The 17,869-nt window shown below is 41.4% G+C and overlaps 1 protein-coding gene across 1 annotated transcript in view; it reads right to left on the bottom strand.

The window, feature by feature from the left end:
* LOC145413230 (multidrug resistance-associated protein 1-like) overlaps positions 1-17,869 on the bottom strand; it is a 682,216-nt gene that overhangs the window by 147,273 nt on the left and 517,074 nt on the right. The window contains exon 21 of the mRNA XM_080282961.1: positions 4,209-4,317. Within this exon, the coding sequence (XP_080139087.1) occupies positions 4,209-4,317 (109 nt within the window). The remainder of the gene's footprint in view (positions 1-4,208; positions 4,318-17,869) is intronic.

The raw sequence follows: 17,869 nt of genomic DNA, 5'->3' as shown, positions 1-17,869 counted from the left end.
GTTCAGTGAGTGCCACATTGAGACTGAATGGTCATTAAAAAAAAAAAAAAAAAAAAAAAAAAAGCATTTTGAGGAATAGAAAAATTATATATGTTAGCAAATATACAATGATAAAACAGTTAGTTTGAATAATGTAATTTTCAAACATACGTGGGATACGAACCATAAAATAACATGGGAAAAGGCTTGTTCACTGGATATCCTAATGACTTGTGCGAAAGAATGCATCTGAAATCTGTTTATTATGAGAAATTTGATAGTTTTATCCAAAATAAAGGATTTTTATGCTAATGAATCATCGGCATTCTTGCTCATCACAAGGAAACCAGGCTAGGTCAGTTACAGTGTTTCATAACCATTGTTTTTACAGCTTAGCTTTGTCACTGGTTCTCTTGGACCCAGTACTGTACATTAGTCACTTATTGCTACCATCATATGCCGTTTCTGAAGAAGCCAGCTTGGCGAAACATTGAATAGCTCGGGCTCTTTCTCTGAACTTGGTGTTTTTCTACGGCATCCCTCATCCCCCACCCAGAATTACACTTTATAAACACTTACATAAACACAAAACCACAGTTGCCATTCAAAAACCTTCAGTCACCAGCACCCTTCATGAACGACCACCAGATATCTAACCATCAGAAACTAACCTTTCGTGAGAGAAACAAATGCACCTAGCCAGTCTGTGATGCGGCCACCACTCTTCCATGCTGCATTACCAGTATCAAACGGCTCACAAACAATCATCCACTGTGCCCACAGTGCGATGCAGCCCCTCACACCAGAAAGCACTTACTCACCTCGTGCACCAAGGTATCACAAGCCAATCCCTGAACATAATCTCAACAAGAAATCTGCGAGAACTGTGGAACACCTGTTGAAGCGGCCAGCTTCCTGTGATCCACTGCGTTCACATTCAAGTGAAACTGTAGATTCAGCATTAACAACAACAGTCCTAAAACACCGGCAGAGTTATACGTTTGGAAATAAATTTTGGTCCGGCTCTATTTTCATTTACTACTCTGTCCTATAATACTGACTGTTACTGGACTTTAAAAGTATCTGTTCCAGAACGAACAGCATCTTTCCCAAGGAGGGCTTTCTTTAACATACACCCTTCACCTCTTCAAAAGGTCTTAAATATGCCAAAGCTCGAATCTCCAACTTGCTTTTCAATACTCTAGGGAATACAAACTTTGTACAAATACCCCTTTGTTATAACCCCAACTTTAAGAATTAAGGTTGCCGAACTGTAGCCAATTATGGGTCATAAGAGTCTAACTAAAGTTCTTTCTGAAGACACTGGAAACAACAGTTAAACTCTTCTACGGGGGAAGATTAAAAAAAAAAATACGTTCTTCAGATTTTAGTCTTGAGTGATCCCAGCTTCTTTGTCTAGTTAAAATTTTATTCATTAATGTACGTCCTTATAGCACCAGTAATACTAGAGTAGAGTCGTGTGGATTTAGTTATACTCTTAGACCTTCTTCCACTACCCAGATTTCTCAGTTGTTGCCTTATACTCATTATATTTCAGCTTGGCCTAAAACTACCATCTATCCACCTTGCTGGGTTGTAACAACAGATTTACTGTACATTAGAAAATGGTACTAAACACGAAGAAGCGCCATTGAAAGAATGCAGAGCAGCAGTACTGTCTGATTCTGCTTTCGAATTACGTGAAATGAGGTGCAACAGGAAGAAAATCTGGGTCAGGCTAGAGAAGAATGACTATAGTAATAGAATCAACTAACCAATACTTCTGTTAGAAGTGCTCGCAGTGTAAAGAAACTAATATTCTCCAGCTAACTTTTTGGATCACCATTTTCTCCAGACTTATCTGGATCCAACAAGGTCCTGGGTTTCATCAAATAATTTCCTTGGGTTTTATTTGCATGCAAAAGTCCCTACCTCCACTCATGTGGTAGTGGGGTCTGTCTCTTTACGGAAGTGTTATTTTTTTGTCACTCAGGTGATTTTTTAAGCAAACCAAACTCAGTCCTTAATCCGCTTCTGCGTAGCACCTCGTACATTTCAGTGGTGGCCATGTCAGGTTGTCACGGATTTTTCAACGTCTATGGATATTGACTTTTTAAAAATCCAGAGTATTATTCTGTACCTATGCCTCAATCTAGTGTATTATAAGGTAAGTAGGAATATTTACTATCCACTCACTTTGTGTGGTGCTGCTTTCAGATTACTACACCCAGTAACAAACCAAACGGGTTCCTGTAGCCTAGGAGACCACATAATACGTTGGATGATGACGATCTAAATAAGAAATAGACACTTTGTGTTCTAGTGGGTTAAGGTACTGCAGATGGATATGGTTCATAAGGATTATATTACAGGTGTGGTAGAGGTTAATTGCCCACACATTTCCACTCACGGAGAACCAACTAGTCACTTTGGCCTTAAGAGTTTGAACTACGTACCCTGGTTCCAGTCCCATACACTCCTGGTGGGAAAATAGAGATTTCGATGATAGATAGACATAAATAAATAAATAGATGTGACAGCAATGGCCGAGTCAGTAGAGAGGTGGCCTGCAGTCCCAATGGGCCCAGTTGTCACGAATTCGCGCGATGGTGTATTTATACAAATTCGTGACATTGTACTTTGGTGAGAAAACCACGAACTCTAGTGGAATTCCCACTGGGCATCACTCAGTTCAACCGTCCTCGTATGCACTTCGATCGGGATGGTTTTCAGAACATTTGTCACTGTTTCATAAATGACCAGTCTTATGCAAGACATTAGTGCTTTCACGGAGTGATTTTATTGCGTGTGTATATCGTTCGCCCTCTCTCCGTTGACCGTTGAAGTTAGGCCAAGCCTACTTCCGGTGAACATGGTCATCTCTCACCCCTTTCCCAGTTTGAACTTAGTTTTGAACCGCCTCGAGAGTAAGATCATTTGTGCCCAGTGTAGAGAGCAGCGTCTCCGTTGTACAGCAATTTCTTGGATCTCCACCTAGACGGCGATCGGCGAAGTGAGCTTAGCAGCTATTAGCAGTGCTTGGTGTTTCAACACGTAGACACCTAGTCTTTCGTAGCTTCAGCTCCATTCCCTCCACTGACCAGTATTTCCGTTTTTTTTTTTCTAGGCTTAAGTCTGATCAGCTTTTGAATGAGCAAGTGATTGTATTTCCTTTATTTGAAGTCATGAGTCCCTCTGTGACCGTGAATTCCCCTTTTGAGTTCAATTTGAGACTCATATAACGTAAATTTATTTTACTGTAATCAATAAATTTACAGTTCTTTTCTTTGAGATTAATGTAATTAGAATCGTGTTTAATTTCTCCACATTAAGCTTACTTTAATCTGCCGCTCCTAGTTTGCACAAACTCCTTATATTATTCACAACTTGTATTAGGCCAGTTCTTTTGTATTAAACGTAAATCCTTTGTGCCAGCCAGGACTTGAGCACCGGCAAGAACCTGTCCATTATTAGTAGTATTAGTTGTTGATTGTCGGGGATGGAGTCACTCTCTCAAGAGGCTAACGGTACTAACATACAGCGCTCGTGAGTAATTAGTCTCTGCTGTGTACTGTTGAGAAAGTTGATAAATTCTCGTCCTCTGAGAATCGGCGAAGTAAGCCAGAATAAAGTAAAACTCACTACTTGATTTTCACAAGTCAATTCCTTGTCTCTACTTTCGAGCAATATCAAGCATTTTCAATTCTTAAATTCACGTCCCCCGTGACGCCAAGGTCGAATTCCTGGTTTAAGGATCTGAATTTTGTTAAAAGCAGACTTCACTCACCTACCATATGACCAGCCGACATGTCGTAAAAACACCCCTGCTAATACAACTGATCTGTTTGAGACAGCCCTAGCATGTATATCAATATGGACTGTGGGTGTTAGCGCCAATGTAGCGACATGTGGATATGACTTTATGTATGAGGATTGCTGGGCCTCAGGGAACAGAGTGTTAGGTCTTTGCCCAGAGTCGGACACATACAAAAGATAGAAGCACAGACAGGAAGAGAGAATTTATGGTTGTTAAATAATATACATAGATACTCGCATATCAAGTACAACCTAGTAATGCCTGGAATCAAGGAGCTATGCAAATCACACGAGATGGCGGAGTTTGCAATGACTTAGCAGATAACAAAAGCACTAAAGTGTCAGAAGTTACCCTATCTTTGTTTAGTACCTTTAAACTTCCCATTTCTGTGTAGTACAGTCTTACAACTGACCTGTTGCAGAATATTATGGTGGTCAGAGCTCTGAGTGCCTTGTCAATCTTTGCTTGGGATGTAAGGATAAAGGAATCCTGCCTCTTGAAAGCTCGAATGGTTGTCACTCCTGCAAAATAAAAATATCCATGAATATTACAAGAGTGAACCTGATGCATCTATATATAGTTCAGAATAACCCATGTGTCAGATGCACTCCCATCATGTTAACAACTGCATCGTCAGAAGCCAAGGTTACATATGGCTGACATTATCAGGACTTTTATAAGGAACATAAGAGATAGCTTCAACATGTTATCTCAGTCATTTTATTACTTGCGATTTAACTACCATTGTGAGGGACTATAACTCATGAGTGAATCAGGTTGAAACCTGAGCAGATTATCGTCATGAATCCCCGACTACCAAGACACACGATATGAGACCTCAATTATAACACGAATGTCTATCTATCTATCTATCTATTGCCAGACGCCTCAATCCCGTTTGGGGTGGCCACAAACAAATCGCCTCCAAGTCGCCCTGTCCCCCGCCATTTCACTGCCCTGCTCCCAACTCACACCCCCCTCTCTCATATACCTCTCCACCCCATCCCTCCATCTCATCCTCGGCCTCCCCCTCCCTCTTCCCCCCTCCACCTCACTCACATACACTCTCTTCGTCAGTCTTTCACCCTCCATCCTCTCCACATGGCCAAACCACCTCAGTGTGTTTCTCATAACGCTTCCTATCACATCCACATCCACACCACAACGCTCCTTTATTTCCTCATGCGTCAGCCTGTCTCTCCACGTGACTCCACAGGCTCCTCTTAAATAACTCATTTCCACTGCTCTCACTCTTGACTTGTGTCCTTCCAACAATGTCCAAGCTTCACTTCCGTACGTTAGAGTTGGTATCACAATACTGTCATGTAGTAACTTTTTCACTTCTATGCTCACTTCCCTGTTTCTTATCACTGCTTTCAAAGAACCAGCAACCTTTCTTCCCTGCTGTACCCTTTCAAGCACTTCACCCTCCAAACCTCCATCCTTACTCATCACACTACCCAAGTACTTAAACGTACTCACATTTTCCAATTCCTCACCATCCAACCTCGCTGTACATTCACTAACCTCACCTCTCTCAAAGACCATCACTTTTAATTATGACCTGTGATATTATCCTGGATAATGTAAAACACCAATGGGTAAACATCCTATCAGTTTATTATCATAGCTCGGTTATTAAACGACTCGAGTGTGTGAGTTACGAGGATGGCTAGGCAACGACCAACCGTCTAGAAAGGGTGGAAGTAACTTTCATTCTTCACCTGGAGACCGTCAGGTTCCTCTGTCTGGGACTGCACCTGTCAGTTACTACATAAGACTGAAGTGTGGTTACGCGGTTAGCAATTCCCTATTCAGATCCTGTATTCATTTCCGGGCGGAACACTAATAAGTAAATCTCTCTCTCTCTCTCTCTCTCTCTCTCTCTCTCTCTCTCTCTCTCTCTCTCTCTCTCTCTCTCTCTCTCTCTCTCTCTCTCTCTCTCTCTCTCTCTCTCTCTCTCTCAATTATTAAAATACAACACATTTCTTATATAATGTTTGTATGCCTAGCATTTTCATCCCGATGGTTATGAACGAAAGAATACTATCAACATATTTCCTGCTATCAACTGTAAGGGAAGAGGTACTATGAACCACGAATCCACTTACTTTCTAAAGACTACTATAAAGGACACAACAAGCCTCGGATCTGGAACCAATATCTGCCTAAATCCCAATAAAAAACTAGGCAGTATTATGTGGCGGTACGAAACGCCAGAGGTTGCAAATGGGAGAATATAGAAACGTAATAGGTCGCATCTTTAACAAGGTAGGGTATGATGTAATGGTGTTGCATGAGACCAAGCTGAGTGGGAAGGATGAATGGGAACGTGTAGTACGTATATTCCGAACGCCCAAAGACGCAGTAGAGTGGTGGTTTGTTTGTTGATGAACAGTAAATAGATGACGAAAGACTCACGAATGTATTAACTAAAGTGTGCCTACACATACGGTATATCAAGTTTAGGTTCGCATTGGTGAAATTGGCTCTGACTATCGTTTATGAACCACAGAACAAAGAAGGTGTTGAAAAGGACTGATCATGGAGCTTAACAGTGGGTGATCTAAATAGAAAAGCCAGTAGCTGTTCTCTGAATGACATCGTTTAGTGTGACAGAGAAAATGGTGATGGTCCGACTGGAGGTAGTGTCAGGAAAAAAAAAAAATAATAATAATTCACAATTTAAGAACAAAGTAGTGCACAAGTACACGGAATAAATAGAGTGAGGTCAGTTTTGAGAAAAGCCTAACTGAAAATGTATTTTATACAAAGGGATGTTTGAGCGCGAAAATGCAAGAAGTTTTACAGGACAGTGTAAATGGTCTGATCGTATAATTAGAAAATACAAGGAGACATTGAAAGATACAGTAGAGAAAAGGTGAGAACAATACTGAAAATGAGAAAAAAAAAAAGAAGCAACTTAACACTGCAGCATTCGTACCCACAGACTGGTCTTTGAACCGAATATTTGACACTGCTTTGTTACCTTAACCTTCGACAGACTACTCTCAAAATTGAATCACGCCATTTTTGCCTAACGCTAAACACTTTCACCAACTTTGGTTCAAATAACTGCAAAACTGTTTGAGGTGACTCCCCAGTGACCTTGAGTTTAGACCTTTCCCGAGTGACCTTTACCTTGACTGATTGTTCTCATAAAGAAATATCTTTTTCCTTTTTTTTTTTAACTTGAACCCTTCCACGAAGTTTAGTCTACATCAGATAAAAACTGTTTAAGTTGACACTGCCATGTAACCTTAACCATTGATCTATTTTCAAAAACAGTACAACTTCTTTGATGATTCAGCTCATTCACCAACTTTCATTAAAATCAGATCAGAAATGTTCCAGCTATTTGGCACACACACACACACACACACACACACACACACACACACACACACACACACACACACACACACACACACACACACACACACACACACACACACACACACAAGGGGAAAATTTTACTCTTTTCCTGTGACACTGACTTGTGATATTGTTTTCAAAACTAATCCCTTCATTCTTGCGTAAATATTAACCTTTTTATCAGTTTACTTTAAATCATCTCAAAACTATACTGACTTTGCTCTGTGACCTTGAATTTTAACCCTCCCTTGTGACCCTGACCTTTGGCTGATTGTTCTATATATTATATCTTTTATTCCTGTCATAATTCCAACACTCGTCGAAGTTTGGTCCAAATCGGATACAAGCTGTTCGAGGTGATCTTGCCCTATGACAGTGACCTATGGCCCTCTTACACATTGGTTGACTTTCAGCTCTTCCTCCAGGTTTGGATAAATCTGATGAAAACTGTATAAATAATATTGTTCACACACACACACACACACACACACACACACACACACACACACACACACACACAAGGGATGAGGGGCAGTCACACATGGCGCACTGTTCTCATGAATCATTTGTATATGATTCGATTTACTCTGTGTCTGCATGTTTGACAACAGTCTAGTGATTGGAGGAGGAAGGTGGTAGACTTCAGTGTTTGAAATGCTGCCATATGTTATGCTGTGAGCGCCGCTTGACGTTCGGGCCTTAGTAGCGTCAGTTTACCTGCGTTATGACTGCTAAGAAACACTGCTGAGTTTCGGGAAGGGCTCACCACTAAAACAAAGCTACCACGTTCGGGAGGCCTGTTATTATAATGCCTCAGCAGTGAGATTCTTGAACTTTCATTACTTCAAAAATGCCTGTGCTGCATTTGTCGAACCGGGAAAGACTGGAAAAGTCTAACATACTACATATATAATATACACGCAAATCACAACGCCATAATAATGATAATATTAATAAAAGGACCTTCAGAATGACCTAAATTTTGACATCGATTTTCTCAAAACTGCTTTTTCTTCATGTTACCAAGCTTTGAAAAAAATATTTGTTCAGCCATTTTTCTGTCCCCTTATACTTATTTTCTCTTGTGAACTTTCTAAGAATCTGGGGGTGGAAAATAATTTATACACATGGGTCATTGTTACTCAGGCCTCGTGTTTGGTTGTTATAGTCTTGTACATCGCTTGCAATTTTCAATTCCCTGAGAATGTTTTGTTACTAAGCAACACTGAAAACCTTCACCAAATTACCACTCATATTATCTTCTTTCAAAATAATCAAACTGCATTTTTTTCGCATGATTAAGATGTGCTTTCAAAATAAAAACGTACAAAAAGCGTGAATTTATTTATTTGTAGTGATACTTACCCTCAAACTCATTTGATGTCTTAGAGAAGTGTTATATGGCATTTCACCAGTAGTCGGTCCGAAAGTGAAGAAGGTAGAATTAATTTCAAATCACTCAAAAGAGTAACTGAAGATACAGTACTGGAGAAAGGCCAAAACCTGAGTACAGGTTACAGTTTTGGTCTTTATCATTCTATTGTATAGTGTTGCATTTTTGCCGGGTTTCTGAAGAGGCACTGATGATGTTCACCCTTTAAACATTGATAAAAATGCGAGATCAGCTTGCATAATTGCAAGAAAAGTGCCATAATTCATTATCTGTAGCCACTTCGGCACCAAAGAATCATCACGCTACTGGTCGTGTTAAAAAAATATATATATATATATTTTCCTACATCGCATCAACTAAAGCTACATTTTCTGAAGCAATATGTTCTGCAGTTTCACTCACCCTCTTTTCTAATAACTATATTTCCAATGCAAATGCTTAATTTTAAGGGATATTGTTGGTATAAGTTTACAATTTATCTGGATTACTGTCAACTAACAGAGCCGTATCGTGCACTTTGGAAGAGAGGGGGAGAGGGGGGTTGCGTGTAACTCCTGATGAGTTTATAAGTTCCAGTTCATGTTGCATTACCAAATATTTCTGCATTTATCAATTTTTTTTTTCATTGAATTATTCAATGATTACATTAACGTAAGATATTTATTGCATGTATCTGAGCATTGAACAACTCTTTTACTGGGAGTAATCACTATCTGCTGATAATAAGAGGGTGGGGGAGGGCGTGTTTTAACCTCAGTATGTATTTTTCATAAATAATTAGCGATTCACTGCCATTCGACAGTTATTGACAATTTAGTTATAAACGGTCAGATTATCACATTATGAATAATGCTTAAGCAGTTTCACTATGTTTCAAGAGTAGGCGTACACTGAAGCGCTTTCTTCAGGTTGTTTAATCACCGAGTAGCCATCAATCACATCCTGCTCAGCTACCGGATGTCAGCGCGTTTTATGGAGCTGTATATCTTCATCTTTTTGCTTCTGTAGATGACAACTTCCTTTATTTGTCTGTTAAAGGCAAGGTATTACGCCATTAAAACGGCCAAATCACGTAACTCCGCCATGAATATAAATCAGACGGAAGTATCACGAATTTAGCGGTAAAAGGCAATAGAACTGACCTCTTAAAACAGGCTCTATCTACATCCCCTAATAAAGAGAAAAATCCTATTTTCAAAATATCATGATAACTGTTGAATATTAATATCCGTATTGTTACAAAAATTACAAATATGAAGACGGCTGGCGACATTTTAACTGCTGACTTTGCTTTAACTGGGGGTTAGGGTGATTACATAGGATATTTCCCCTGACTCAGTTGAAAGGGCGGTTCATCCTTCCCAGGACCTAGGCCCATGATTATGAGGTACTACTTCAGTTCTCAGTTTTGACGTTTATTAGTATGTATCCTCCTATACGACTGGTATCCTGATCTATTTTTACACTCGTGGCTCGCGAAGCAAACACGAGTGTTGCTTTGATCAGCGCACGAACCTGTGCGTGTGTGTGTGTGTATGAGAGAGAGAGAGAGAGAGAGAGAGAGAGAGAGAGAGAGAGAGAGAGAGAGAGAGAGAGACTATGTAAACATACCTTTAACCAACTTTAAACAAACTTGGTGAAAAGGTTGAGGGATAGTTTTTGAGTAAACAGTTTTGGGAGTACATGTTTAAAGAGCAAGGTCAGAGGACTACAGCAAACGGAGAACTAGCAAAATCAAGTTTCAGTATATTATGTTTCTTTAAATCAAGCTTGGGGATAAGGTTGGAGGTCAGGCAAGAATGTTGTGAATTTTGTGAACAGTCAAAGGTCATGGACAGAGGGCAAGGCCAAAGTTCGACTCTTGTGTCTGTATGAAAGAAGTACTTAAAAGTGTTTTTATTTTTGTTGGATCAGACTTTGTGGATGGGTTTAGGATCACCCAAAAGACTGACCTATTGATTTCGAGAGAAATAGGTCAAAGATGAAGGTTACATTGGAGGGTCAGCCGAATCAGTTTTTATCCAATTTGAACTAAATTTCTGGAGCTGTTCAGGTTAAAACAAATGTTTTAATTAATGAGCTTTACAACAATCAGTCAAAGGTCAAAGTTATAGGAAAAGTCAAAGTTCAAGATCAGTATGCAGAGTCATCTCATACAGATCTGATCCGATTATAACCAAATTTGGTTGAAGTGTTAAAGGTCAGGCAAGAATGGTTATCTTACACTGACAGTAATCTGTCTAAGGTCAAGGTCACATGGTAAAGTCAAATATTCGGTCCTTGGACTATTTGGTGGTCGTGGGTGTTGTACTCTCTCAGTGCCCCTGTTGTTTTTATACATAAATGAGTTAACTAAGGGTTAAATGCCCCTAAAACTTCTCTCTCCAAGAAGAATACAACTGGAAATAAAATTCAAGATCCATTCATTTCGAAATGTTGGAAGACATTGTGTGTCTGAGACTGAGGGTTCAAGAGATTACCTAAGCACATATGAGTAACGGAGATTATCAGTTAATTCTTGCATTACTCGTGGGAAGTGAGACACACAAGATGTGAGAGTACGTGCTGCCTGACGGGTTTGACCCTGATTTATCAGTTTTACCAAGGTGGGTTCTTATCAGTTGGGCCTGTGGTACAATTACCCAAAGAAGTGATGACTCGCTTTCTTTATTTCGGACAAAACTCCCTGGGTCTGGCAACGTTCACTTGATAGGGAGTTACGGGACAGCAACACTCTTTGCCTGCCCTACAAACATAATTCATGATGTAAAAAAAACTAATCTTGCGAAAATATTAGGTTAGGCATATTTTTAGATCAATCACAGTAATTAAACAGCGACAACTGGCACGTTATCACCTGTCGTCACGACTCTCGCCAGGCACCCTCACCTTATGTCAGTCATTATCACGCCATGGATGAGAGTGTGTGTTTCGACCTTTATCGCGATTCCCCCCCCCCCTCCTTTTTTTTTACTACAATACTTTACGTCATTTGGTCTCTTCATTGTCACTCTTGCTTTTGACTGTCACCCTCTTCCTCGTTAGTTTTTTCATGAGACTGCACTACACATATTATTATATGATGGAGTTTTATCATGTGAATAAAAATTACCATTTTTACCTCTATAACTGCACTGGTTTCACTAACTTCACCGAATACTGGCATATTAATTTGCTTTTTGACAGCAACACAGGTGGTTAGGAGTTTTTCTTGGGCACATGCAATTAGTCTGTCTTAGTCCTGTGTTGTGTGACGAGGGGCTCCACTTCTTTGCAAATTTTCTATGTTCTGCATCTCTCTGTATCTTTATCCATCTGTTAACTGTCCTCTTCTTGATGCTGAACTGCCAACATATGTCTTACTGGAATATCTCTTAAATAAAGAGCAATAATCCGCCCGCGCTGAAAGGCTATAGTTTCGTGTCGACGATCCATCACTTATAGTGCTCGCGGCTTTGTTTTCCCAAGCAATTATCATCCTGCATAGAGATTTAAATGTGCATAATAATATATTTTTAGATGTTTATTTTTCGTGATTTGATGGCACTCATGATTACGACATTACCTTCATGTGTGTGTTTTATTTTATGGAACGTTTTTCCTTCAACATTGTCGATACTGAATAAATGTGTGTGTGGATAAGTAAATTGGGACTGTGTCGTCTTGTCTCGGATACTCCCTTTCTTTGGGGGAAGTAACATAGGTATATAGATAGATAGATTGTTGATTTAGGATGTAAAATACTGTAAATACTACCAGAGTTTCTCCGCATTTTAACCCTGAAACTGTTGGGCAATTGGCTGTGTGTTTCACATTATTTCGTACGGCTATGCCTCAACTTTAGTATATTGTAGCTTCTTCTCACATATTGCTAGATATACACGGTAACGATCTATCTGTCTATATATCTAAGCTTTCTTCCCGTAGAAGGGTAGCCGAGACAGGACGACACTATCTATATACCTAGGCTGCTTCCCCCAAGGAAAGGGAGGTAGCCGAGACAGGACGACACACTCTCCATTTACTCATCCATTCAAACACATTCATTCGCATCTTAGCCCCAAAGGGGAGAACGGACAGATCCTCACCGCACCACACCGCACAAGGGTCAACTGCACAATGCAATCAGTGACATCCGCAGCAGGGCCCGACAGCAGAACTGGTTTATCCCTGTCACATCATAACAGACCCATCCCCTTACCCGCACCTGACCTGACTAGCTGATCAGACCAAATGCGGGAGAATATCCCCTCAGGGCTGCGTCATCACTTATTTATTCACAATTTCTCTCCATTTATTTCTGTCACGCACAGCCACTCTTCCTTGCTTAACAGACATCCCTCTCGCATCCAGCGCTCTCTTCACACTGTCCATCCATCCTATTCGTGGTCTTCCTCTCAGCCTTACACCTCTCACATCAGATCTAGTTATCTTTTTCACCAATCGCTCATTGTCCATTCTCTCCATATGCACAAACCATCGCAACACCCTCTGCTCAACTATACCAGCCATCTCCCGAACAACTCCTTCGCACTTCATCGTTTCGCACCCGATCCATACGCGTCACTCCACACATACTCCTCAGACACCTCATCTCCATTACATTCAAACTTTTCCTCTCTGCTACACCCATATTCTATGTTTCAGCCCCATACAATGCAGTCGGTACCACAACACCCTCATACAGCCTTCTCTTTACATCCATTCTAAGCGAACGACATTTAAACACTTTTTTCATTCCTCCCAGCACCTTTCCTACTTCATTTATTCTAAACTTCACTTCTACATCTATTCTTCCATCCACAGCAACATGTGACCCTAGATATTTAAAACAATCTACCTCCTCAAGCAATTCACCATTCAAAACTATATTCATCCCCCTACCATCTCTCAACCTCGTACACTTCATCACTTTACTCTTATTCTCATTTACTTTCAAATTCCTCCTTTCACACACCCTTCCAAACTCCTCCACCAACTGTCTCAATCTCTCCTCTGAATCAGTCACCAGTGCAGCAGCATCGGCAAACAGCAGCTGCTTCAGATTCCAATCTCCACCATCAACATTTACCAGACTCAGACCACCTAAAACTCTTGCATTCACCTCCCTTACAACACCATCCATGTAAATATTAAACAACCAAGGCGACATCACACATCCCTGTCGCAGCCCCACTCTCACGGGAAACCAATCACTCACAGCATTTCCCACTCTTACACATGCTCTACTATTTACATAAAAACTTTTCACCCCTTTTAATAACCTACCATCAAGTCCATACAATCTTAAAACAGTCCACAAAGCCTCCCTATCAATTTTATCATACGCTTTCTCTAAATCCATAAATGCCCAAAACACATCCTTGCCTTTCGTTAAATACTTTTCACACACTTGTCTCACAGCAAACACCTGATCAACGCATCCCCTCCCTCTCCTAAAGCCACACTGCTCATCACTAATCACTCCCTCTGTACCCTCTCTAACTCTCATAATTAACACTCTACCATACACCTTACCTACAACACTCAACAGACTTATACCCCTAAAGCTAGTACATTCATACTTATCACCCTTGCCTTTATACAACGGGACCACACAAGCACTTGCCCAGTCAATTGGCACCATACCTTTCTCAAAGCACACATTCAACAATCTTACTAACCAGTCAACAATAGTCACTCCACCACCCTTCAGGCATTCCACAGCACACCCATCCATACCTGCAGCTTTCCCTGTTTTCATCTCCTTTACTGCCTTCTCTACTTCCTCCTTCGTGATCAAAGAATCATTCAACTCTCCCAAAACATTTATTCCTAGCACCCTTCCATCCGCCACAATCTCAGCCACCCTTTCCTCCTCTACATTTAACAGTCTTTCAAAATACTCTGCCCATCTCTTCCTTACTGCATCCATCTCAATTAACATCCTTCCATCCTCTGCTTTTACTCGTTCTTCCTTCCCAGACTCTCCCTTTCGCACCCTTTTCACCTCCTTCCAAAACATTTTCTTATTCTGTTGAAAATTCTCTGTCAGCCGCCTACCCCACCTCTCATCTGCTGCCACTTTAGCATCACGCACAGCCCTTCTCGCTCTATTCCTCTTTTCCTTATACCTTTCATATGACATCTCATCCTTCCTCTGCAGCCACACTTCATATGCACGTCTCTTCTCGGCCACAGCCATACTAACTTCCTCGCACCACCATTCACTTCCTTTTCTTACACCACCACCCAAACGTCTCACACCACACACCTCTTCTGCATGCCCCACCACAGCACTCTTAAACAACTGCCATTCCTCCTCCACGCTGCCATTTTCCCGATCTTTCACTGCTTTCCACTCATCTTTCAATTTCTCCTGATACTCTATCTTTTTCTCTCTTTTATCCAACTCACTCACTTTCAAAACCTCCCTGCCACACCTAACCCTCCTAGCTCTCACCCATCTCTTAACTTTCCCTCCACCAGGTAGTGGTCAGACATACCTCCACCCTCCCCTCTCAGAACTCTCACATCCAACAATCTTCCTATTACATTCCTAGACACAACCACATAGTCCATCAAAGCTCTATCAACTACCCTTCCACCCTCCTGTCTCACCCATGTATACTTATAAATATCTTTCTTCTGAAACAGCGTATTCCCAATCACCATCTCTCGCTCAACACACATCGCTATCATTCGTTCCCCATTTTCATTTCTTCCAGGCACACCATGCATACCAACTACGCCTTCAACTGCTACATTTCCCACTCTAGCATTCAGATCTCCCATCATTACCACATTCACATTCGCTCCAAAACTCTGCAGACACTCATCAACATCATTCCAGAAAGACTCCCTCTCTTGTTCATCCCTTTCACTACCAGGCCCATATGCACTCACAGACACCCACAACTCACGTTCAAATTTCGCTTTCACCCACATCAGTCTCGATGACACCTCCTTCCATTCAATCACACACTGCTGTACTTCCGGACTCACTAACAAGAACACACCTTCTCTTGCCCTTCCTCTATCAACACCTGACAATCTTCCATTTACACTTCCAAACATAGATTCCCCCTTCCCTTTCATCTTCGTTTCACTCAAAGCTAACACATCCAACTTTCTTCTCACAAACATTCTCCCAATCTCCTCTCCTTTAGCCTCAATCGTACTACATCCACGCACATTCATAGACCCAATCTTCAGGGTACGGGGATAACTCCATCCCCCATCCCTTTCTCTGGCCTGTCTCTTTTTAGGAACTAAAAAACAGAGGAGGGGGTCCCTAGTCCCCTCACCCCGCCCCTTTTAGTCGCCTTTTACGACACGCAGGGAATACGGTGGCAGTATTCTTCCTAACACAACCTGGCCGCAGAGTAGTAGTACCACCCCATAATGTGGCCAGGTTGTGTCCCCCCCGCCACAGGACGACACACTGACCAAATTTCAGTACTCATCCCCACACACACAGGAGCATCAACAGTTCAGTGCAATCCAGCGACATCCGAAGCAGCTTACACCTCTCACAGAAGATCCAGTTATCTTTTTCACCAACTGCTTTTCATCCATTCTTTCCATATGCCCAAACCACCACAACACTCTGCTCGATTCGATCACCCATCTCTCGCATAGTTCCAGTTCTCCTTCCCACTTCATCATTTCTCACTCGATCCATACGCATCACTCGACACATACTCCTCAGACACGGTAACAACACTTGTACATTGCTCCTTGGTGTCGTTTACCTAAATACTGCTCTTCCCGGTGTGAAATATAGGAAATATAACTAGGCCATGGCACTTAACAGATACCACTTTCTAATGGAAAGGTACTGGGAATCGGGTCATCACTTCTTTGGGCGTTTGTACGCACACACTCCAAAAAGTATCTTTAAAGGGGGTGCCTTGAGTTACACACCGAATATCCAGCTTTTTCGTTAGGGTTGGTAAGAGTGACTCTGTGAGAGCTGCCACATAAGACTACTCTAGAATTATGCATGGGAGAATTAATACGTATGGCAAAGGTATGTATTTTTACTCGGGTATCGTATTCGATACATGTATTGGTGCTGCATGGTAGGATAATGAATCACCGGGAAAAAAGGGATTAATTATTATTTTTTGGGGGGCCGTATATCTCGACTGTCTCGAGACATAAGGGTTGATGTTCCTATTGGTGCTGAAGTGCTATACCTAGCATGATCGTCGTATACAGTATGGAAACTTCACAGGTCATGAGTGGAACAACAGCTTTGCACAGGGATAGTAATGCTGTAGTGCTATAACACTGATGAACAAGGTTCTGAACAAGTTCCATACTGCGTTACTGTGGCAGTATCTTACTGTTTCATCTTATCGTGCCCATCACTTGATTCCAGCAGGTGAAGCAGCGCCACAGACAAGCAGGGAGAGCAGTGTGAGCATTGCCTCGTGGGTCTGTTTTCATATATTTCATTCGTGGTGTCACTTCGCTTCGCGCAGAAGTTGTAAAAATACTTTTTGGAGTGTGTGTACATTATATGTTATGTGCAGGAAAAAAAATTGCACCCGCAGAACAGTTTCATACGGATTATTTTATTCCTTGTGGTAGGTGATGGTGAGACCATCATCCACTCACTTGATGTAGTGTTGAATTCACATTTATCATTCTTTTTCTGTGTCTAGCCTCCTCTCTTCCTATTTCTCCCATCTTTCCTGTCACTTTTTATTATGCTTATTTCCTTTTCAGGTAGCTTTACATTGAGTGACAAGGCCAATGGTTTCCAATAGGCCTAGAAACCATTTACATCGCTGGGTGTTAACTATCTAACCATATATCCATCACTACATGTCTATAAGTGGGTTGGGGAGGGATAGTGCCCATCCCCGTAAAACAACTAACTTAAAATCAAACGGCCGCCCCGCACAGGATTATGGTTTCTGGGTACAAGTAGATAGTTTATTTTATTCACGGCTGATTCCATGCCTGCTGAATTTACTTATCCCCTCGCCTCGCTGTGGCAAGGCACTGTCCACCGAAGAGAAAGTCTGTTCATTACACGGGATAGCACTGTAGGTGCGGTTGCTGCCCTACAACTGACGCCCCTGGTCGGCCGGAAAGACTAGGGTTGCATTTTTACTACTACTACTACTACTACTACTACTACTACTACTACTACTACTACTACTACTACTACTACCACCACCACCACCACCACCACCACCATTGCTATTGCTACTAATACCATTATGACCACCACCACCACTACTACTACTAATACCATTATGACCACTACCACCACTACTACTACTACCAGTAGTAGTAGTAGTAGTAACAGG

This window comes from Coenobita brevimanus, chromosome 95 (genome assembly GCF_032717465.1).
Source record: "Coenobita brevimanus isolate Jiangsu-jjx chromosome 95, ASM3271746v2, whole genome shotgun sequence".
Taxonomy (NCBI): domain Eukaryota; kingdom Metazoa; phylum Arthropoda; class Malacostraca; order Decapoda; family Coenobitidae; genus Coenobita; species Coenobita brevimanus.
Note: the sequence above shows the minus strand (reverse complement) of the source record. Positions and strands in the feature narration are given on the sequence as shown.